The sequence below is a fragment of the Podarcis muralis genome, chromosome 17 (genome assembly GCF_964188315.1).
Source record: "Podarcis muralis chromosome 17, rPodMur119.hap1.1, whole genome shotgun sequence".
Taxonomy (NCBI): domain Eukaryota; kingdom Metazoa; phylum Chordata; class Lepidosauria; order Squamata; family Lacertidae; genus Podarcis; species Podarcis muralis.
In genome coordinates this window covers 32,202,484-32,225,568 of record NC_135671.1, presented here as the reverse complement: position 1 = coordinate 32,225,568, position 23,085 = coordinate 32,202,484, and the positions used below count along the sequence as shown (strand labels likewise).

General features: G+C 47.0%; 2 protein-coding genes across 6 annotated transcripts in view; one reads left to right on the top strand and one right to left on the bottom strand.

Moving 5' to 3' along the window:
• CCDC159 (coiled-coil domain containing 159) overlaps positions 1-7,317 on the bottom strand; it is a 28,232-nt gene extending 20,915 nt beyond the window's left edge. For 2 of the 5 annotated variants that reach the window (XM_077920889.1, XM_077920892.1), the window contains exons 1-4: positions 6,834-7,315; positions 4,198-4,290; positions 1,447-1,489; positions 682-755 (exon numbers count right to left, since the gene is read on the bottom strand). In XM_077920889.1, coding sequence (XP_077777015.1) covers positions 682-755; positions 1,447-1,489; positions 4,198-4,290; positions 6,834-7,127 — 504 coding nt within the window. In that variant the 5' untranslated portion in view covers positions 7,128-7,315. Of the gene's footprint in view, positions 1-681; positions 756-1,446; positions 1,490-4,197; positions 4,291-6,833 lie in introns of all 5 variants that reach the window. The other 3 variants (XM_028712016.2, XM_028712014.2, XM_077920891.1) reach the window with 2 other exon arrangements.
• Positions 7,002-21,563, top strand: TMEM205 (transmembrane protein 205). The gene is made up of 4 exons (XM_028712017.2): positions 7,002-7,130; positions 14,641-14,762; positions 16,895-17,058; positions 20,877-21,563. Exons 2-4 carry the CDS (start codon positions 14,663-14,665, stop codon positions 21,177-21,179), a joined length of 567 nt encoding a protein of 188 aa, XP_028567850.2. The 5' UTR covers positions 7,002-7,130; positions 14,641-14,662; the 3' UTR covers positions 21,180-21,563.
• Positions 21,564-23,085: the final 1,522 nt, after the last annotated feature.

Below are 23,085 nucleotides of genomic sequence, written 5' to 3'. Positions count from 1 at the left end.
GCAAAACATTAGACATTAAAAACTTCCCTAAACAGGGCTGCCTTCAGATGTCTTCCAAAACCCAGATAGTTGTTTATATCCTTGACATCTGATGGGAGGGTGTTCCACAGGGTGGGCACCACTACCGAGAAGGCCCTCTGCCTGGTTCCCCATAATCTCACTTCTCGCAGTAAGGGAACCGCCAGAAGGCCCTCAGAGCTGGACCTCACCATCAAGGCTGAATGATGGGGGTGGAGATGCTCCTTCAGGTATACTGGGTGGGCCGAGGCTGTTTAGGGCTTTAAAGGTCAGCACCAACACTTTGAATTGTGCCTGGAAACGTACTGGGAGCCAATGTAAGTCTTTCAGGACCGGTGTTATATGGTCTCAGCAGCCACTCCCAGTCCCCAGTCTAGCTGCTGCATTCTGGATCAGTTGTAGTTTCCGAGTCACATTCAAAGGTAGCCCCATGTAGAACGCATTGCAGTGGTCTAAGCAGGGCTGGGAATGTCCTTTTCCTGAAACCCTAGAGATTACCTACCTGTTGCTGTAGCCAATGCTAATCTCTATGGACCAATTGTCTGACTCCTTCCCTTTCTACTAAGCCAAAGCTTCCCAACTCCAATGGTTAAGTGCTTTCCCAAATGTACCTGGATCAGAAACGAGCATCTTCCACAGCCTTACCTCCGCCCAAGACCTTACCTTGGTTTGAGCATACAGCTGAGCTTTGATAAGATCCACTTCGTTTTTCACCATCTGGGATTCTGGGACCATTACTGCAAGAAAAAGGCAGCAGCTATGCATAAGAAACACCCAGCGGTGGAAATCAACATCTGAAGCTCAGGCTGAAGATCAGAAAGCCCAATTCTCTCTTTTTTATACGAAATTATTTATCTGGTTTTTCAGATTAAAATTTTACATATCCAACACACAACATAAAACCAATAATCCAAAAACTCTCCTGGACTCCCCTCCTCCCCTTTGTGGGTCCTATTGTTAATCATTTCCTCCTGGATCTTTTATGATAATCCAGATCTTTTACATCTCCATTGTATCCAAAATTCACCATTAAACTACAAGTGTTATTTCAATCTTACTAACATTTTTAGCTGTTTACAGTGGTTTTTAAGATACATTATAAATTCCCCCCACTCCTTATTAAAAATTTTGTCTTCCTGATTTCTGATTCTTCTGGTCATTTTAGCCATTTTGGCATAATCCATCAACTTAATCTGCCATTCTTCTCTGTTAGGGACTTTATCTTCTTTATCTTCCATCGGAAGCCCGATTCTCATTGCAGTTGGAGCCTGGGACTGCAAACCAGAAAGTGTTGGTCCAGCTCTGCTGTTTTCCCTGCTTCCTTCCAGATCACCTCCAAGCAGGAGAGACACTTGGCCTTTCCACATTTATCTCCATCACCAGTCAGCTAAGTTTCTGCAAGGTCACAAGGCAAAGAATATCACTTACGAGTTGGCTTCATAGTAGCTATCTCAAGCTGGCTCTGGGCGTGCTGCACAAAAAGGAGCAAAATAATAATAATAATAATAATAATAATAATAATAATAATAATCACCATCTTCCTCCTTCCAATAAGCTAACTCTTTAACAATGGTCCACAAGAACTCCAGAGAACCTGGTGGAGACCTGTGGGATGGAATCAGATGGCCTGGCAGCCAATGCGAGCAGAGGGTTTTCTCTGAAGTTCTGCCAGCAAAGGTACCTCTATTATACAGGATTCCTGATTGAAAAGTCATGCAGTTGTTATCCCTCCATTCATATGCAACGTGTGGGGTGGAGGGAATAGGACTATATACATTAAACCCGCTCAACCAACATTCACAGGCAGTCTAGCTCTGCCCTTCTGACAGCCGCACATTTGACAAATCATCAGGCAAGAGACCGTGTGAATATCCTCTCTACTCAGTCAATAGCCTTCTGCATCCTAGATTCCCGATGAGTGGAAAGCTTGTGTGTGGTCAGCTGTGTATAACATCAATTCTCCACCTAGTCAGTGTCAGGAGACAAGCACCTTCGCCTCCCGTCATGGTAGAAGGAGAGGAAGAGTACAAAGTAGAACAAATTCTAGACTCCAGGATATGAAGAAAGAAGTTGCAATACCTGATTGCGTGGAAGGGCTATGGCCCTGAAGAAAGATCATGGGAATACACAGAATATGTCCATGCGCCAGACTTGCAAAGGGTGTTCCATACACGCCACCTCAACCAACCGAAACCACCGGGCTGGGAGGAGGAGGGCTCTGGAGAGGGGGGTGATGTCAGGGACTGGGCAGAGGAGGAATAGTGGAGACCGCTTCCCCATCCTGACCCTCCCAGGGAGGAGGAAGTGGAAGACAGTACAGTGGTACCTCGGGTTAAGTACTTAATTCGTTCCAGAGGTCCGTTCTTAACCTGAAACTGTTCTTAACCTGAAGCACCACTTTAGCTAATGGGGCCTCCTGCTGCCGCTGGAGCACAAATTCTGTTCTCATCCTGAAGCAAAGTTCTTAATCCGAGGTACTATTTCTGGGTTAGCGGAGTCTGTAACCTGAAGCGTATGTAGCCCGAGGTACCACTGTATAGATTTACAACAGGGGCTTTGAGGGAAGTCACAGCCTAGAGGCAGATGAGGGGGAAAGCTGGGAAATCATGGAAGAGCCAGAACAACACTCGGCTGACACGTTGTCATTAGAAAGCATTCCAGATCCTCCACCTCCCAGAACCCAGGGAGCCTTAAAAGTAGGAGAGCAAAGAGCTCAAAGACAGAGGGCATGTAGCAGCACCCGTAGAAGAGATGAATGAGGAAGTAGGAGAGACGGGGGATGGGGTGGATATTCATTTGAGACAACACCATTTTCCAAGAGGCTGGGTTCTATAGCCTCTCTCTGTTAGGACTGAAATAAAAAAGGACAGTAAGAAACTTTTCCTTGTCTTTATACTTTCCTGGGCGACCAGACAGGAGCCGATGACAGCATTCTGACAGTCAGGAATTGGGTTCCTCATGCCTAAATCTTATAGGTTGTACAAGCATAAGCTATCCCTTCTAGATGGAGCAAGCTTATGCTACCACAGCAGCAAGGATTCTCTTAGCAAAGTATTGGAAGACACAAGAACTACCCACGCTGGAAGAATGGCAGACGAAAGTGATTGACTATATGGGATTGGCGGAGATGACCGGCAGAATCCGAGACCAAGGAAAAGAGACGGTGGATGAAGATTGGAAGAAATTTAAAGTTTACCTTAAGAATTGTTGTAAAATTGATGAGTGCTAAAATGTCAAGGTTAAGAAAATATAGAATTACAGCTGTAAATTGATTAAGTAATAGAAGAAAGGGGGGGGGAAAGAAAATGAGTAATCAGTCAATTGAAGCGAGGGGTTGCTGAAGAAATTTTGAAATAGGGATGCAGAAGGGGGAGGTATGGGGAAGTCGGGGAAGTAAGGTTTATGAAAAAGAAGTTGTGAAATTATACGTGTTTATATGTTTGTGTGTTTATGTATTGTTTATTGCATTGTTTTTTATTTATGTTGGAAAATTAATAAAAATTTATATATAAAAAAAATAGATGGAGCAAGCTTGTTTTCTCCTGCTTCGGAGGACAGGACGCAAACCAATGCTTTCAAGTTACAAAAAAGGAGATTCCCCCTAAACCTCAGGAAACGTTCAACGGTGGAATGGACTCCTCTGTAAGTCAGAGGCAGTGCTAGAGGGTGCAGTCCTGCTTCTCCCTGTCGCATAGAGGGATAACGACTGAGCAGGCCATGGTTTACAGCAGGGTGGATTTGATTTAAATCAAATAGATTTAAATCACTAGTCAGTAAGTCTTGATTTAAATCAGTAAGACTTGATTTAAATGAAGCTCCGCCACTGAGCACCCCCCGCCCCCCTGTCGCCACATGTCCAACATCAGTAATGTTGGCAGTACAGCTTGGTGGGTGCAAACCTGCCTCCCTCTCACACACGTGTTAGGGATAACCAGAACAGGCTTGCCTGCCCACCCGCAATGCCAGGACTGCAACAAGAAAATCCAAGATGGCAATTCAAGTCACCTTCAAGCCAGATACTCAAGAGCTACAGTTGTGGCTTGTGGGTCACTTGTAGCTTTGGCAGGCTCTCTATTTAAGCAGCCCCCACCAAGGAGCCAGGATTGCCCCTCCCGACCTTCCTTTAGCAGAACACAAGCGCTTTCCGCCACTGTCTTGTAGCCCACCCACGACACTTACCATTGGCATCGGGCTGCCTGCCCGAGACAGGCACCAGCTAGGAGAGAGGTTTCGGCACATATCATTGTGGGAAACTGGCATCAACAATGGCTCCTGGGAGAGAAGGAGGCAGTGTTTACATTTGATTTTGCAGGAGGGTCAGAGAAAGGAGGCCCAGACCAATAACCAGCAGAACGCTGGGACCCGAGCAGTGAGTCCCTATAGTGCCCCAGTCTCTCGGTTTCCAAGCCCCTGGACTGGATGTGTGAAAACTTGCCACTAGGTGGTGCTGCAAGTTTCTATTCCCAGCACCTACAACTGAACATCAGACGGACGCGGGTGGCACTGTGGGTTAAACCACAGAGCCTAGGACTTGCCGATCAGAAGGTCGGTGGTTCGTATCCCCGCAACGGGGTGAGCTCCCGTTGCTCGGTCCCTGCTCCTGCCAACCTAGCAGTTCGAGAGCACGTCAAAGTGCAAGTAGATAAATAGGTACTGCTCCGGCGGGAAGGCAAACGGCGTTTCCGTGCGCTGCTCTGGTTTGCCAGAAGTGGCTTAGTCATGCTGGCCACATGACCCGGAAGCTGTACGCCAGCTCCCTCGGCCAATAAAGCGAGATGAGCGCCGCAACCCCAGAGTCGGCCACGACTGGACCTAATGGTCAGGGGTCCCTTTACCTTTACCTTACAACTGAACATCAGCTTCAGCCAGTGCAAAGTCTGGAGAAGAGAATCTCCTGCACAGTTGTCTTAATATATATACAAGTAGAAGGGCTTAAGAGAATTAGTTTCAATCATTTTAGAGAAAGGTTTATTCAGAGAAAGAAATATCCCACTAAGCTATTTGAGAGATTCCTCCTCTTTTTGCCTACAGGCCTGACTGGGTGGAGGTCGTGTATAAGTATAAGTATAAATAGGCAGCTACGGCAATTTTTTTTAAAATTATTATTATTATTATCATTATCATTATCATTATTATTATATTGTATAAGTTGTATCTTTGCTTTCGATGTCCATTGTGATATTTTATGCACTGTGAGTTGCTGTTATTTTTATCAATTATAGTTTAGAACAGTGTTTCCCAAAGGGGGCGGATCACCATTTGCTCTGATTTATCCCAGCGCCTGCCAACCTAGCTGTTCGAAAGCACCCTCGGGTGTAAGTAGATAAATAGGGACCGCTTACCAGCGGGAAGGTAAACGGCGTTCCGTGTGCTGCGCTGGCTCGCCAGATGCAGCTTGTCACTCTGGCCACGTGACCCGGAAGTGTCTCCGGACAGCACTGTCCCCCGGCCTATAGAGTGAGATGAGCGCACAACCCTAGAGTCTGGCAAGACTGGACCGAACGGGCAGGGGTACCTTTACCTTTTTATCACTAAACAGCGGTTTCCCCCTCAAAAACATGAGTCAAGCAGAGACTCAGGCAAGGGAGACCTCAGACTTGCTTCTTAAAACCGCCTGAAACAGGCAAGGAGGCAGCAGCTGCCTTCGTCAGGCGCCTCTTCCAACCAGAAGCAGATTCCTTTTTTTGGGGGGGGGGGTGTATAATTTGTATTAAGTTTTTCTATTTTCTATTTTAGAATATTTATCTGAGCAGCCTTAAAATATCAATGGCTTCCCTTCTCCTCCTTCCATGCTTCAGTTTGCACACCATAGATCCCTGCATGTCTTACATAAACGAAACCATTCAGTAATCCATTGTTACATCCATTAAAACTTGTTTACACTGTTGAACTTATCTTAATGCTGCCAACGTTTTCAAACGTACACAATTATTTCCCATATATTCAATAAACATTTTCCAGTCTTCTTTACACGTATGTTCTTCTTGTCCTCTTATTCTATAAGTTAAGTCTGCCAGCTGCGCCTTTTCCAGCAGTTTATGTTGCCATTCTTCTTTAGTTGGGACCTTGCTCGTTTTCCATTTTGGGGCTAACAAAACACGGGTGCAGTAAAGGTAAAGGGACCCCTGACCATTAAGTCCAGTCGCGGATGACTCTGGGGTTGCGGCGCTCATCTCGTTTTATTGGCAGAGGGAGCCGGCATACAGCTTCCGGGTCATGTGGCCAGCATGACTAAGCCGCTTCTGGTGAACCAGAGCAGTGCATGGAAACGCCGTTTACCTTCCCGCCGGAGTGGTACCTATTTATCTACTTGCACTTTGACGTGCTTTCGAACTGCTGGGTTGGCAGGAGCAGGGACCGAGCAACGGGAGCTCACCCCGTTGCCGGGATTCGAACCGCCGACCTTCTAATTGGCCAGCTGCGCCTATTCCATCAGTTTAAGTTGCCATTCTTCTTTAGTTGGGACCTTGTTAGTTTTCCATTTGTGGGCTAACAAAACACGGGCGCAGTAGCGGCATACATAAATACCCTTTTTTTTGAAACCTGGGAATTTCCATCTGAATTATCCCTAACAAAAAGGACTCTTTTTTGTGTGTTTGTGTGGTGTTGTTGTTGTTGTTGTGTGTGTATGTTTTGGAAAGTACTTTCCCAAAAAGATACTTTCCCAACCACCAGCAGCTTCCATGGCTGACAGAGTGCCTGGGATGGACGTAATGCTCAGACCTCCGGGAGGAGAGCGCCCCTTAATCCGGATCCTGCGCCGCTTCTGGCCCGGCGGATGCTATTCTTTCCCACCCCACCTCCCCCTCTTTTACCGTCGTGGCCAACACCACCTCCTCTCTCGAGTCCATCGCGCGGCTCTGCCCCGAGCGCCCTCCGCTTGCCCTGCCGGGCGCAGACAGGAGCTGCCTGAGCGCAGCCCGAGGGATCCCGCGCACCGCCTCCCGGCGTGTAACAAAGGGGCGTGGCCCCTCGTGGCCTCGCCTCCCTTCATGACGCTGCTGTTTAGCACAGCCACACACCCCCCCCATTGCGATCCGCCTCCGTGGGGCGGAGTCTTGGTTACCGTGCTGCGGAGGAGCTCGGCCGCGAGGGCGGAAGAAGGGCATCAGGTAGGGGAGGCGCGATCTCGGGGTCCGGCGTGTAAGGGGACGGGGCGGGGGTGCAGGAGCATCGAAGCCCCCCTTTTCCTAGCGCTCCCCGTCTTTTTTTGTTTTAGGGGTGGCGGGGAGTTCCAACGACCCCACCCCCGATTTCCCTCCCGCCTCCTTCCAATGCTCGAAACGCGTCTTCTTGCAAATGCTACTGTCGGGGGGGGGGGCTGCAGGAGCGTGGAAGCCCCTTTTCCCCTCCACCCAGAGAAGCCAGTTCCTAGGGGCCGAAGGGTCTTCGCACGCACACCCCCATATAAAAAATTGGGGGCTGCACCTCGTCTTGAGATCGATTATATGCGGGGCGGGGCTTAGCTGGGCCGCCCCAATATTTCATTTAATTCAAGTTGGCACCCCTGCCCCCCACCTCTTGTAGGGGTGCGGGAGTGGGAGGAGGGGTTTTCCAACAGGCCCCCCCCTTGCATTTCTTACTCCCGCGGGCCAGCAGCCCGGCCCGCTTCCTTCCAACGCTCAACACGCGTCTTTCTTGCAAATACCACCAGAGGCTTGAGCTGCCATCCTGGTGTTGTGTTGTTTGCGCTTTCTCTGGAGCAAGCCTCGCTGAAATAGCAGGCTCTTGCCTCCGCTGACGAGCTGGGTTTCGTAACGACCGGACGGCTACTGGCGCCTCCTGTTCGTGGTGGCAGCAATAAGAATAAGAATAAATTTTATTTATACCCCGCCCTCCCTAGTCAAGGCCGGGATCAGGGCGGCTAACAAGCAATAATCAAAACAAGTTGAATGAATACAACTTAAAAACAAGATTAAAATACAACAAAAAAATACAGCAAAAGCGGGTATTAACCCCATTTCGTTTACTGCTATAGAATAAGTTGGCAACCTCCCACAAGGGGGTGTTAACTTGAATAAAATATTGGGGGACAGCAGGTAATCATCACAGAATTGATCACACAACATAGCACACACATACCATTTGAATGGCAGTGTCCATTAACTTGGGGGGGGGGGGGCGAAGACACCCCAGCCCCTAGGAGTTGGCTCCTATGTTCCCTCCTGCCAGCCCACCACCTTCATTTGTGCTCCTGGCATGCAGAAAAGTGCCTGCCCTTTGCGTTTGGACTTTATCCCCATCCCTTCCGCCCCACTCACCGCCATGCGCCCTGCACAGGAAACACAGCACCCTTGGGTGGGGAGGGCCAGAAGGGAGCAGCCGGCCAGGACCCCTGGGCTCCATTTCCAGGGGGGAATGAATGAATTTCTGTGCCCCACAAATAACGCAGAGATGCATTTTAAATAAAAGGACACATTCTGCTCATGTAAAAGCACACTGATTCTCGGACCGTCTGTGGGCCGGATTTAGAGGGCGATTGGGCCAAATCTGGCCCTTGGGCCTTAGTTTGCCTACCCGTGGTGTACATACTTCAAAGCACATGCCTCCCCTCAGAGGATTCTGTGAACTATACAGTGGTACCTCAGGTTAAGAACTTAATTCGTTCTGGAGCTCTGTTCTTAACCTGAAGCACCACTTTAGCTAATGGGGCCTTCTGCTGCTGCCGCGCCACGGGAGCATGATTTCTGTTCTCATCCTGAAGCAAAGTTCTTAACCCGAGGTAATATTTCTGAGATAGCGGAGTCTGTAACCTGAAGTGTATGTAACCTGAAGCATATGTAACCTGAGGTACAACTGTAGTTTGTTAAGGATTGCTGGGAATTACAGCTAAGGTTGTGCCTGCGTGCAATGTTGTTTGAGGAGGAGAATGTGCTTTCAAAAGGCATATTGCTCTGTTTCCTTGAACACATCGGATCTGACTTTGGAGTAAACGTACGGCTTTGAGCTGGGAATGGAACAGCTCTGGCTGACCTCCAGTGGTGTTTTTGTTTTGTTTTGAAATGGAAAAGCAATTGCGGAATCCTGGGGTTCTACAGAACTGCATTTTGGGCACCATCCAGACCTCCCTTAGGAGAAAAGAGCAACGGCTTTTGGAGGCAGTGTGGGCTGTTGGGAGTGAGTCACGTGAAACTCAGTCAGGCTTGCTTAATACATAGCATTTGTGTTGTGCTTTTGGCAGAGCCAGACTCCCATGAGGTTGAGTTAGGTGGCTGCCTTGGGGGGCAGGGGAGCATGGGTGGAGTGTTGGGCAGAGCGGCGTGTGCCACATGGCATGGCCATTAAGCTGGACTGCTTCCCTCCCTTGTGTGTCCCTCCAGAATGCACCAGTATATTGAATGGGACGAGTGGAACACTGTCTTGATAATGGATTTATATAAGGCTTACTTGCCCAAGGGACGCGGGTGGCGCTGTGGGTAAAAGCCTCAGCGCCTAGAGCTTGCCGATCGAAAGGTCAGCGGTTCGAATCCCCGCGGCGGGGTGCGCTCCCGTTGCTCGGTCCCAGCGCCTGCCAACCTAGCAGTTTGAAAGCACCCCCGGGTGCAAGTAGATAAACAGGGACCGCTTACTAGCAGGAAGGTAAACGGCGTTTCCGTGTGCGGCTCTGGCTCGCCAGATGCAGCGATGTCACGCTGGCCACGTGACCCGGAAGTGTCTGCGGACAGTGCTGGCTCCCGGCCTCTTGAGTGAGATGGGCGCACAACCCCAGAGTCTGTCAAGACTGGCCCGTACGGGCAGGGGTAAAAAGGTAAAGGTACCCCTGCCCATACGGGCCAGTCTTGCCAGACTGGGGTACCTTTACCTTTACCTTTACTTGCCCAAATGGCTCCTACGAGGTTTACTATAAAAGCAATTACAAAAAATAGAGCAGCATGTAATTCAAATGCACAATAAAACTAATTCGTTAAAATAAGAGCCCTTCATTAAAAAGTAGGGTAGGCCATTATCATACGACGTAACATTTAGAACAGCTAAAACAAGTGGTTAAAACAATTAAGATAGGAGGTTTGTGCACAAGGTGAGGGTAATGCTTGTCCGAAGCGCTACGTCTTCTTTCAGACAGAACTGATGGGGCCTTTCAGCAGGGAGACTATTCCACAGCATTGGGGCCACCACAGAAAAGGCCTGCCTCCATGTTACCCCAGGGTTAGAAACTGAGACGTGAAAGCTAGGAGCTAAATGGCACCTCAAACCTGGGTTATGGACGCAGCAACGGAATGCCAAGGCGTGCTTTTTTATAACGAGAACACAAAGCTGGAAATGAACAAACTGCAGCTAAAATATTAACTTCATTTTTCACATGGTCCAGTCCTTCCCCTGCCCATCCCCCCAATATTCTTAAGAGGCTCTCTTCTCCGGTCTTCAGAGAGTAGCTGGAAGCGGGGAGGCATAAAAAAGTCCTTTCCTTCCACTCTGCAGTTTTACTCTGAAATCTTAGGCGCAGTACTGCACCCAGAGCTCAAAAATTGCTCACTCTCGTGAAATTCCCTGTTGCAAAATGAGCCTAGAATGGGAGTTTTCAACACTGTTTTACCCCAATCATCCAGCTGTGGTAGAACCACTTGTTCAGCTACATGCCCTTACAATGGAGGGGAGGAGGGTACTGCCTGTTTCGGGTAAGAAGGCTTTATATGAGGGTAAAGGTAAAGGGACCTCTGACCATTAGGTCCAGTCGTGACCGACTCTGGGGTTGTGGCGCTCATCTAGCTTTATTGGCCGAGGGAGCTGGCGTACAGCTTCCAGGTCATGTGGCCAGCATGACTAAGCCACTTCTGGCGAACCAGAGCAGCGCACGAAAACGCCGTTTACTTTCCTGCTGGAGTGATACCTATTTAGCTACTTGCATTTTGACGTGCTTTCAAACTGCTAGGTTGGCAGGAGCAGGGACCGAACAACGGGAGCTCACCCCATCGCAGGGATTCGAACCGCTGACCTTCTGATTGGCAAGTCCTAGGCTCTGTGGTTTAACCCACAGCGCCACCCGCGTCCAGGATCTTAAGACTGGATTGGTGGTTAAGAGCCGGCCACTGTGACAGATCCTGTAATACTGGTGTAATAGGTGATCGATAAGGAGCTCTGCCTACCAACTAGGTTGCGGCATTCTGCGCCAGCTGCAGACTCTCCAGAACAAGGGAAGCCCCACGAAGCACACATTACAGTAGTCTAAATGTGAGGCTACCACTAGAGCTGGGTGTCGTCAGCACACACGGGTGACACCATTCCCGAAACCTCCTGATGGCTGCGCCCAGTGACTTCATATAGTGGCACTCTGTTTTCTAAGGCCAGCCAAGCAGGTATGAATGGAACGACCATAAAACAATGTCTTCCGACTCCCAACCAGTTCAGGAGCATAGCATGGTCAGGGTCTGCAAAATGCCTTGAGTCTGCTCTGCTTTTGAGTATTTAAAGTACTTCACATCTCCCATATTGTGAAGTAAGTTAGTCTTATTATCCCCATTCCATGGATTAAGAAATTAAGATATAATAAGGGAACATTCTTTCATATGTGGTGGACTTGTAAAAGGGTAAAAGAGTATTGGGAAATGATCCATAATGAATTGAAAAAAATGTTTAAAAGTACTTTCTCCCCCCCCCCAAAAAAAAACCCCAGAGTCCTTTCTGTTGGGGATAATTCAGACTGAAATTCCCAGGTGTCAAAAAAGGTAATTTATGTATGCTACTACTGCGGCCCGTGTTTTGTTAGCCCAAAAATGGAAAACGAGCAAGGTCCCAACCAAAGAAGAAGGGCAACTTAACTTGACAGAGTACGCGCAGCTTGCAGACTTAACATATAGAATAAGAGAACAAGAAGAACATACGTTTAGAGAAGACTGGAAAACGTTTATTGAATATATGGGAAAGAACTGTGTACAGCTGAAAACACTGGCAGCATTAAGATAAATTCAACAGTGTAAACAAGTTTTGAAGGATGCAATAATGGAATAGTGAATGGTATAGTTTTTGTAAATATGCAGGGATTTATGATATTTAAAATGAACCACGGAAAGAGAAGAAGGGAAGTCGTAGATATCTTAAGGATGTAAAAATGAGTACTTTAAATTGTAAAACAGAAAATTCAATAAAAATTATATACAAAAAAAGAAATCCAGATACAATGGCTCCTTAAAACCAGGGTTACTGTCGCCAAAACGCAATGCCTAGTTGCCATTTAGGGGCCAGATGGTTCGAAAGTCGTCATTTCAATAACAACTTTTTGGTTCCCGATGTTCATTCCGATTGTACAGATGAAATATCACAGACAGAATTCTACAGGATGTGTTGCTAGTGTGTTAAAACAGTCAAGATCCAAGGATCCCCAGGCATGCATAGCTCCAGATGGTGGAGATGTCAGGAGCCATCTTGGCACCCGGGCATCCTCACTTGGTCACAAGTGGGCAATAAAAAGGTAAAGGTAAAGGTACCCCTGCCCGTACGGGCCAGTCTTGACAGACTCTAGGGTTGTGCACCCATTTCACTTAAGAGGCCAGGGGCCAGCGCTGTCCGGAGACACTTCCGGGTCACGTGGCCAGCGTGACATCGCTGCTCTGGCGAGCCAGAGCCGCACACGGAAACGCCGTTTACCTTCCTGCTAGTAAGCGGTCCCTATTTATCGACTTGCACCCGGGGGTGATTTCGAACTGCTAGGTTGGCAGGCGCTAGGACCGAGCAACGGGAGAGCACCCCGCCGCGGGGATTCGAACCGCCGACCTTTCGATCGGCAAGCCCTAAGCACTGAGGCTTTTACCCACAGCGCCACCCGCGTCCCCAAGTGGGCAATAGCCAACTGCAAAATGCACCTGGCAAATTTTGAATGCTGGATTGTGGAAGCGGACTGAGGCTGGGGCTGGGGAGGGGAGCTTGCCTAAGACCAGCTGGCGAGAACACAAGACCAGATAGCTTTGCGCGTGACTCCTATGTGGGGCCTGCCTCTCCCATCTCGTCTTATCACCTTCGGCCAGCTGCTGTTTGGAATTGTGAGGAAGGCAGTAGAAACTTACCCAGGCCTTCTGAGCGTTTGTTTTTCAAATGCTAATGATTTTTGATACTGTTAGCATGATGTGAGCGGGTGATTTCATTCCCAATGCCGTTACAATACATGATTCACAGCTCAGAAACATCTGTTCTTCGAGCCAACGTGTTGAAAATAAAATAAACGAGGAGAAAAACAGTTGCAATAATTAACCAAAATATTGAAAGAACTTCTGTACTGTTGCTGATTTCTTGGATAGTCTTGATATGCAACCCAACCAGTTATATATCCATAGTAGTCTCTGCTCATCTTCCTCTCTTATCAGGAATTGTGTATATATTTTTAAGCTCTTGTGTTCTGATTCATGGGGTATTTCCTGTGTTGCAACTAACCATATCCCACTATCTTGGCTTGCCATAGCACAGAGAGCAGTGCACTTTTAGAGCACGACAACTTTATACTGATTACGGCTCATCTTGCCAGAGAGCAAAGGAGTCGTCTGAGTAAGAGTTTCCTGCTGTCTTTGGGCTGGGGCTGAAGAGAAAGATGAAGGGCATTGTGCTAATATCTGTGAAAGCTGTCACAATGCATAAGGCTGTCCTGCTGAACTGACCTGCTCCCTGCTTCCTTCATTTCCATCCATGGCAACGGTGTTAAGAACGCGAGAAGAGCCTGCAGGATCCAGCCAAGAGCTCCCTCTAGCCCACGCATCCTGTTCTCGCATGGACCAACCAAATGCTTATGGGGAGCGCATAAGCAGGATGTGGGTCCAACTGCCCTCTCCTTCCCTGTGGCTCCTCGCAGCGGATACTCAGAGGCATTCTGCCTCCGACACCATTATGTTAGGCTGATTGAGACTTGCCAGAATCCCTTTCTAGATGTTTCTTGAGGTTCCGTGTCCTGAGTTCTTTTGAGTATTTCTGACCCTGTTAATTTCTGGAACTGACTGCAATCCTTCTGTGGTCAGGCTAGGGTCAGGCAAGTTCCCAAGGTGGACAGCTGTGATCACCATAAAACACACACACACACACACACACACACACACAGAGAGAGAGAGAGAGAGAGAGAGAGAAGGTCCGTATGTCCTAGTCATTTACAGTGGTACCTCGGGTTACAGACGCTTCAGGTTACAGACTCCACTAACCCTGAAGTAGTACCTCAGGTTAAGAACTTTACCTCACGATGGGAACAGAAATCGCGCAGCAGGTTAAGAACAGTTTCAGGTTAAGAACGGACCTCCAGAACGAATTAAGTTCTTAACCAGAGGCACCACTGTACTGCTGTTCTCATTCCTGAAGGAGCGTCTCCACCCCCATCGTTCAGCCCGGACACAGAGATCCAGCTCCGAGGGCCTTCTGGCGGTTCCCTCACTGAGAGAAGTGAGGTTACAGGGAACCAGGCAGAGGGCCTTCTCGGTGGTGGCACCTGCCCTGTGGAGCGCCTTCCCATCAGATGTCAAGGAAATAAACAACTCTGACTTTTAGAAGGCAGCCCTGTTTAGGGGAGTTTTTTATGTTTGATGTTTTATTGCGTTTTTAGTGTTCTGCTGGCAGCCACCCAGAGTGGCTGGAGAAACCCAGCCGGATGGGTGGGGTATAAATAATAAATTATTATTATGATTATCACAATCATCTCTGTTTCTCTCTGCCCAGTCTTAGGTCTCTTACTGCAGAGATGGCAACAGAGGGGGAGCCGAGCAGCTATGTCAAAATCATCCAGCTTTTTGTGCTCTCCACAGCCTGGGGGATGCAGATATGGGTTACCTTTATTGCAGGTACGTTTCCCCAGGGGGATGGGGGTGGGACAAAGCTTACTTGAATTTTTAGCCTGCCCGGGGAGGAAATGGTATGTGCTCCTCGGATCCTTTTCTCCAATGCAGCTCTGCCTAACCTGGTGCTCTCCAAATTCTTTGGACTACAAAGTAACTGCTGGAGAAGGCTGCTGTAATGCATTCGTTTCAGATCCTGTTGTGCCCACTGACTCTCACTTCCAGAACTCAGGGCTTATTCACACCTTTGGTTGCCCTGCTGCTTTGCCCAGTGCCGGATTTACGTATAAGCTAAACAAGCTATAGCTAAGGGCCCCACTCTCTTGGGGGGCCTCCAAAAAAAAATTAAAGGGAAAAAAACAATGTACATTTCCGAAATGTAAGATTAAAAAAACAAAATAAAACCTACATACAGCAACAGTGTTTTGTATTGTATAGGCTCCTATGATGTAAGTCATGGGCCCCGACTGCTAGCCTGCTCCCTAAAATATCACTGGTTTGCTCATTTCTATATACAGTATAGGGTGCCTACGTTCTGCTACAGTGGTGCCTCGCAAGACGAAATTAATCCGTTCCGCGAGTCTCTTCGTCTTGCGGTTTTTTCGTCTTGCGGAGCACGGCTATTAGCGGCTTAGCGGCTATTAGCAGCTTAGCGGCTATTAACGGCTTAGCGGCTTTAAGAAAAAGGAAACAAACTCGCAAGAACTCACAAGACGTTTCGTCTTGCGAAGCAAGCCCATTGGGAAATTCGTCTTGCGGAACGACTCAAAAAACAGAAAACCCTTTCATCTAGCGAGTTTTTCGTCTTGCGAGGCATTCGTCTTGCGGGGCACCACTGTATTTAGAATTATTAGTAGTTTGCATCATATATTTACACCTATTATAATTTCATGTTATAGCAAGATTCTAGAGACTAGATTATGAGTCTTTGTAAATTGTGTTTCTAAAGGAACTTTTGTTATTGCCAAATGCCAATGTGTTTCCATTACTAAGTTTGTTAGGAATAAAAAATCATTTTAAGTTAGAGCTTAATAATTATTTTTTTTTTTTTTATAATAAATTTTTATTAGTTTTCCATAAATAAAGAATAAACAAAACAAAAACGTAGACATAAACAAACAAAAACATGACTTCCCCATACCACCCCTTTTCTGCATTCTTGTTTCAAGATTTTTCAGCAACCCTCTGATCATAACTTAAATATATTTCATGTATTTAACTTCAGTTAGTTATTAATACAACTGTAGTTCTTTATCTCTTATAACTCTGAGCCCCTAGTTTTCCAAATTAGAACAGTTTTTAAGATAAACTTTAAATTTGTTCCAATCTTCATCCACCGCCTCTTTCCCCCGGTCTCGAATTCTGCCAGTCATCTCTGCCAGTCCCATATAGTCGATCACCTTCGTCTGCCATTCTTCCAACGTGGGTAAATCTTGCGTCTTCCAATACTTTGCTAAAAGAATTCTTGCTGCTGTGGTGGCGTACATAAAAAATGTCCTATCCTTCTTTGGCACCATTTGGCCCACCATACCCAAGAGAAAGGCCTCTGGTTTTTTAACAAACGTTCTCTTCAGAACTTTTTTTATTTCATTATAGATCATTTCCCATAGAGCTTAATAATTATTTCCACTATTAATATACGTCTTAATTGTATTTCAGTTCAACAACTACTTCGATAAAATACATACTTTTGTTATGTGCAAATGGCTTTAGATACCTATTAGGTCCATAAATTACCATATAGAGTATATTCAACATGAAAAACAGCGACAATTTGTTGTTGACAAAGGAGAGCTGGGCATATAAAGGGTCCCATTACCTTCAGTAGCTTAGGGCCTCATCAAACCTAAATCTGGCCTTGGCTTTGCCCTTTGGTTTAGCGCTGAATTGGGCCGGGGGGGGGGGGCAGCCACTGGGTTTTCCACTGACTGCCGTTTGTTCCGATGCAGCACTAAATAGCAGGTTTTCTGGGGGCAAGCAGCGAGGCAAAGGCAAAATCGCTCGGACACCTGCATAGAAAAGCAGAGGACAAGCGAAGAATCGCTCGGACCTGTGGTCTCCAGGCACAGGACAATTGGAAGTGTGGACGAACCCTTCGTCCACCTGCTGTAACCCACTCCCTTCTCTCGCCTGCGCAGGGTTTGTTCTCTTCCGGGGTGTGAGCCGCCATACCTTTGGCCTGGTGCAAAGCAAGCTGTTTCCTTTCTATTTCTACACCCTGCTTGGCTGCACCTTCCTCAACCTTGCCATCTTCGCTTCGTACCACCCGCGGGAGCTTCTCAGCGCCTGGGATACGGTCCAGGTAGGTACCAACCAGTCATCTACAAATATTGCAGCTTTTCGTTTGGGGCCTGTGGGCAGGAAGTGCTCCTTCATGTAGCTTCTTGAGAACGTCACAAGTCAGCTATGGACCTTCTGTCATGGTCCAGTTCACGGGCGATTGAAGTCCCGGCTGGGGACGTCGGGACCAGGGGCAAGATGGCGGGATGAGAGCAGGAATGGGAGTCCAGAAACCAGGAGTCAGAAAGCCAAGAGTCTGAGGGTCAGAGAGCTTGGAGTCAAGAAGCCAAGGGTCAGAGGGTAAGGAAGCAAGGAGTCACAAAGTCAAGGGTCCAAGGATCAAGAAGCAAGGAGTCACGAAGTCAGGGGTCCGAGGATCAAGAAGCAAGGAGTCAAACGCAGTAAGGCAGGGAATGTGTTGCTGTGGCAAAGAGCTGAAGGGAAATGCTGACCTTATAACCGTTCCCAGCTCTTGCCACCAGGTGCTGTGAGTTACCAATCAGCCTCACCTGTGTGGCCGCACCTTGCCTCTCGAGAACAAACTTAGGAAGGCCCCAGTCATGCAGAGTCCTATTGATCACAGGGCCTGGCTCCTGCACACACACCTGACACCTGCAGTTTGAAGGCGTGAGCCCCTCAAACCTCCAAGCCAGTGTTGATGCTGCGAAAATGCCTTCCTCGGTGGAATAAACCTGGCCACTTCACTGTTCAATGTGTGTCTTTTAGAAGACCTCGTCTTTCCTTCATTCGTATTTCGTATGGAATTTCCCTCACCCTGCGAGGCCTTTCTGTCCTGTGATCCTTTGCAGGATTTCTCCGTGTTCTTCCTGCCTCCCTAGTTCCATCACAGTGCAGGCAGGCTTAGGCCTAAGGCAGGGGTCGGCAAGGTTTACCTCACCTGGGCCAGTTCACTCTAGCGCAGATCCCTCCCTGGGCCAGATCACGCCCGCAATTTCCAGTGTCTGTGCAGACGTGATTTTCGGCACTGCGGAAGCGAGTCCCTGTGCCGCGCTGCGCCAGTTTAGCACAGTGGGCGGGGACTCACCAAGCAGACGGCCCAGTTTGGGGGCGGCTCGGGGGCCGGTTAAACGACCCCCATGGGCCGCTTGTGGCCCATGGGCCCTTGGTTGCTGACCCCTCACCTAAGGCAATCACGATGCATTAAAAAGTTTTATATTTATAAAGGAACCTGAAATCTACTCCTCCTTATTCAACCCTGCTGCTACATAAACCTCTGCCCACCCCCCAAACACTTTAAAATTATTTGTAATTCAATCTTAGAACATCATTTACCATAAAGACTATTGTGTCATATGAGGAAGGTGGGAAACAAAATACAGTGGTACCTCAGGTTACATACACTTCAGGTTACAGACTCCACTAACCCAGAAATAGTACCTTGGGTTAAGAACTTTGCTTCAGGGTGAGAACAGAAATTGTGCTCCGGCGGTGCGGCGGCAGCGGGAGGCCCCATTAGCTAACGTGGTGCTTCAGGTTAAGAACAGTTTCAGGTTAAGAACGGACCTCCGGAACGAATTAAGTACTTAACCCAAAGTACCCTGTATACAGGGATGCGGGTGGTGCTTGCCTAGGGCTTGCCGATCAGAAGGTCAGCGGTTTGGATCCCCGCGATGGGGTGAGCTCCTGTTGCCCGGTCCCTGCTCCTACCAACCTAGCAGTTCAAAAGCACGAAGTTCAAGTAGATAAATAGGTACCACTCTAGCGGGAAGGTAAATGGTGTTTCTGTGCGCTGCTCTGGTTCGCCTGAAGCGGCTTAGTCATGGTGGCCACATGACCCAGAAGCTGTACGCCGGCTCCCTCGGCCAATAAAGCGAGATGAGCGCCGCAACCCCAGAGTCTGTCACAACTGGACCTAATGGTCAGGGGTCCCTTTACCTTTACCCCTGTATAACATTCCAGCAAGGAAAGCAGTCCTTTGTATCTGGAAGGCTGATGTGAGGAAGAGGAGCAGTTTTTACCTTGTGTGCTGCAGCTACTCAATACAGTCGGTTTCATGAACAGCTACCTCCCCGTTTCTTAAACCCGAGAGCATCAGGAAGAAATGTGAGCAGTCCAGCTCTGGAAAAACCTGTTCAGAGTGGCCATGGAATCTCTTTGTTGGTAAAGCACTGAAGTACAGCCTATCCTTTTAAAGGACAGGAGGTGGGACTACTTGATCTACCAGATAGGAGCCGTAGGTAAAAGGTAAAGGACCCCTGGACAGTTAAGTCCAGTCAAAGGTGACTATGGGGTTGCGGCGCTCATCTCGCTTTCAGGCCGAGGGAGCCGGTGTTTGTCCACATTCAGCTTTCCGGGTCAAAAACCAGGAGCGTTGCGATTGACCGTAATCAGTCTCAGGTTCCGCCAGTCAATCGACATGTTGTACATGCCCAGGTTATGCTATTAGAAATACACAGAATGGTAATTATGAAATTATTGTGAGGTTTAATAAATTAACCGTATATATTTGGACAGCTTTTCTGCTGTACTTTATTGGAAGGAGAAAAATAATCATTTCCTTAAGAACAATTTAATCAATTGATTTAACTAAAGCAATAACATTATAGAATATGTCTCCATGTTTGTTAACTGATGTGGTTAAACAATTAAAACAAAAAAACTTATACTGAGTTTTAGCACGCATGAAAAACTTAAACATATCCTTATTTCCTGGTGAACAGCCTTTGGACTATAATGTAACTTAAATAGAAAATTATCTTTAGAAAGATTTTTCCTCCAAAAGCATTTTATTTTTTATTTTTGTTTTCTTTCTTTCTTTCTTTCTTTCTTTCTTTCTTTCTTTCTTTTTTGAAGTTTTATTTGAGTTTGGGATTTTTACATACATTATATTATCTCCTTCCAATTTTAAATTTCCCGTACAATTTTCTCCTTTCCCTCCCCCCCCCCCCCAATATCCATTGGAAGGGTTCAAACTATTATCCTCAGCCAAGGGCATAGCGTCTTTAGTTTCCACCGAATGTCTTTTGTTCCAGTAGTTTTTATCCATTGAAGATAGGGTTTTTTCCATCTGTTCCTTATCGTGGTGGACTTGACCTTCCATGTTGTTTCCTGTGACATGACCTGTCAGGGAACTGACATCAGTACTGGAGGGAGAGCGCGAAAGCCAGAGGGATTCCAGAGGGCGTCCAGGGATCGGGAGAAGCAGCCCATCTTCTGGGGAAGAGAATCAGCGTAGCACCAGGGGAGAAGTGGGGGAAGTGGCGAGGCGGTCCCATGACTCCTTGCCTGGGACCAGCGGGGAGACTAGGGGTCCTCCGTTGCCCACGCCCTCCCGGCGCAGAAGGAGGGTAGGCGGAGACTAGGCATCAAAGAACTTCTTTGCTGGAAGAAGTTTAAGAAACGCCCACTGACGGATTCTGCCAGCGATTGAGACAGCCACGGGCGAGTGGCTGTCCGGACAGAGGAGGTTCACTTCGGCAACCCAGCCAGGTGTTTGCACCCAGCCAGGAAGGTAGGCACCTGCTTACGCTCAAGCAAGCCCTTAGGAACCATTACATGACCAAAAGCATTCTATTTAAAAATCCACTTTAAATTTTTAAGAAATCTGATTTAAATAAAAAAAACTGAATTAAATTTTAAAAATCTGATTTAAATAAAAAAAACTGAATTAAATTTTAAAAATCTGATTTAAATAAAAAAAACTGAATTAAATTTTAAAAATCTGAAAATTTTAAAATCTTATTTAAATAAAAAAATTAATTAAAAAAAATCTTCTTGATGTTTTTAAAAATAATAATAATAATAATTGATTTTTATCCACCCTGGTTTTACCCCAGAATTCCAGAAATGGTCACGATATACCTTGTATCTCCTCTGCAGATTGTGTCCTTTTTTATTGGCCTCATTCTGACAGCTTCCAATGCTTCCTGGCTCTCCCAAGTAACCACCAAGACCATGTTCAAGATGCAAGAGATTGAAAGGGAGCACGGCCTCGGGGACGAGGTGGGGCTGTCGGCTCGGCGGGAGGCTTACCAGCTTCTGAAGGAGAAGGATGCCAAGTACCAGAGCCTGCGCCAAAAGTTCTTCAAGTTCCACGGCCTGTCCTCTCTCTGCAACCTGGCCGGCGTCTTCTGCACCGGGGTGAATTTGGCATGCCTAGCACTGCAGTTGGACAGCCTTTAGACTGCAGGGGGCGCTCTACCTATCCGCTCCTCCTATAGGATTGTTTTCTAAGGCACAAAACTGAACTTTCTCTCGAAGCAAAGATGACAGCCTGTATTCTGAGCTATGATTGACCACTTGGAGAGAAGGAGTTTGACAGCAGCCAGAAATCGATTCATTGGAGTGAATGGTTGTGGGGGAAACTACCCACTCCCGAAACAGTGAGATTTTTCCCTCTCCCTGAAGGACAGAATTGGATAATCTGTGTTGCAATCTAGAATAAAGCCTGTTTGGTCATATTCCTCCGTGCCCAGACCTCTGGGTCCCCTCCAACTCTTTAAGATTCTATGCTCTTGTTTTGGACACTTTTGCATAAATAAAAGCCATTTCTATTTCTGCATCTCAGATTGCCTGGCAGCCATTTTTTAAAAATAGTTTTTATTAAGTTTTGTATCCTACACAAATATCATTATCACAAAATACATATATAAATACCAATCCCTCCCCCCCCCCAACCATGACTTCCCTCAACTACTTCTTCTGGTTCTTTAAATATTTGCTTCTCCTGCCTATCTTATTCTACCTTAATTTTGTAATCTTTTAGTTAAATATTGTTATATTCTTATCATTTTTGTACCATATTTTTTCAAATTACACCTTACATTTTGTTATTTTCCCTATTATTACATCTTACACTTGTACTTTTAATGCTTGTTTTCTTAATTGCAAGTGCTTACTCAAACTCTGCTGGTGAGTCCACTTCTTTACGATGTTTCTGTAAGTACAACATAAACGATTCACAGTCCTTTTTGAAATCTCTATTGTCCCTCTCTCTTAATTTTCCAGTTATTTTTGCCATTTCAGCATATTCCATCAGTTTTTCTTGCCATTCTTCTTTCATTGGTGTCTTGTTGTTTTTCCAACTTTGGGCTAGTAACATCCTATCCACTGTTGCAGCATACATACCGGTAAATAGTTTTTTCCCACACATTTGGCAAGTCTTGACCTATAATGCCTAACAAAAAAAGCTTCTGGTCTTTTAACAAACGTTGTCATAAACATTCTTACCATTTCCCAATAGTTTTTGATTATTTTACAATTCCACCACATATTATAAAACGTGCCTTCTTTCTCTTTACACTTCCAACACTTAATTGGAGCTACTGAAAGTCCTCTATAAATAGAGGCCGCTTAAATGGACGCGGGTGGCGCTGTGGGTAAAAGCCTCAGCACCTAGGGCTTGCCGATCGAAAGGTCGGCGGTTCGAATCCCCGTGGCGGGGTGCGCTCCCGTTGCTCGGTCCCAGCGCTTGCCAACCTAGCAGTTCGAAAGCACCCCCAGGTACAAGTAGATAAATAGGGACCGCTTTCTAGTGGGAAGGTAAAAAAACGGTGTTTCCGTGTGCGGCTCTGGCTCGCCAGAGCAGCGATGTCACGCTGGCCACGTGACCCGGAAGTGTCTCCGGACAGCGCTGGCCCCCAGCCTCTTAAGTGAGATGGGCGCACAACCCCAGAGTCTGGCAAGACTGGCCCGTACGGGCAGGGGTACCTTTACCTTTAAATGTCAGCCCATCCTTGTTCCAGCCACGGTGCTCCTTTAAAAACCGAAAAAAGGCTCAGCAGTTCTTCTGATAAAATGTCAGACTTCCAAAATTTGTGTCCACCTACATTAGGGGGCAGTTGATGGTGAGCACCGAAAACCAACACACCAGGTATTGCATGTTGCAGATAGGGGAACCAGCTGCTACTGAGATGACCATTGATTGGTCAAAACTACCAGAATGGCAAGTGGTATTCCCCTACAGAAATCAAATCTCTCATAGAAGGCCTGAAACTAAATAATGCACCAGGTGAGAATAGTATGCCACCAGAGAGCTCCTTACGGCACACACAGATTGCTGGCAACCCATCCTGGTATATAAATAACA

Bases quoted from the DNA above. Each gene is read 5' to 3' on its own strand.
- TMEM205 (XM_028712017.2), top strand. From the start codon at position 14,663: ATGGCAACAGAGGGGGAGCCGAGCAGCTATGTCAAAATCATCCAGCTT. The intron at 14,763-16,894 runs GTACGTTTCCCC...TCGCCTGCGCAG, and splicing joins ATGGGTTACCTTTATTGCAG to GGTTTGTTCTCTTCCGGGGT. The intron at 17,059-20,876 runs GTAGGTACCAAC...TCTCCTCTGCAG, and splicing joins GCGCCTGGGATACGGTCCAG to ATTGTGTCCTTTTTTATTGG.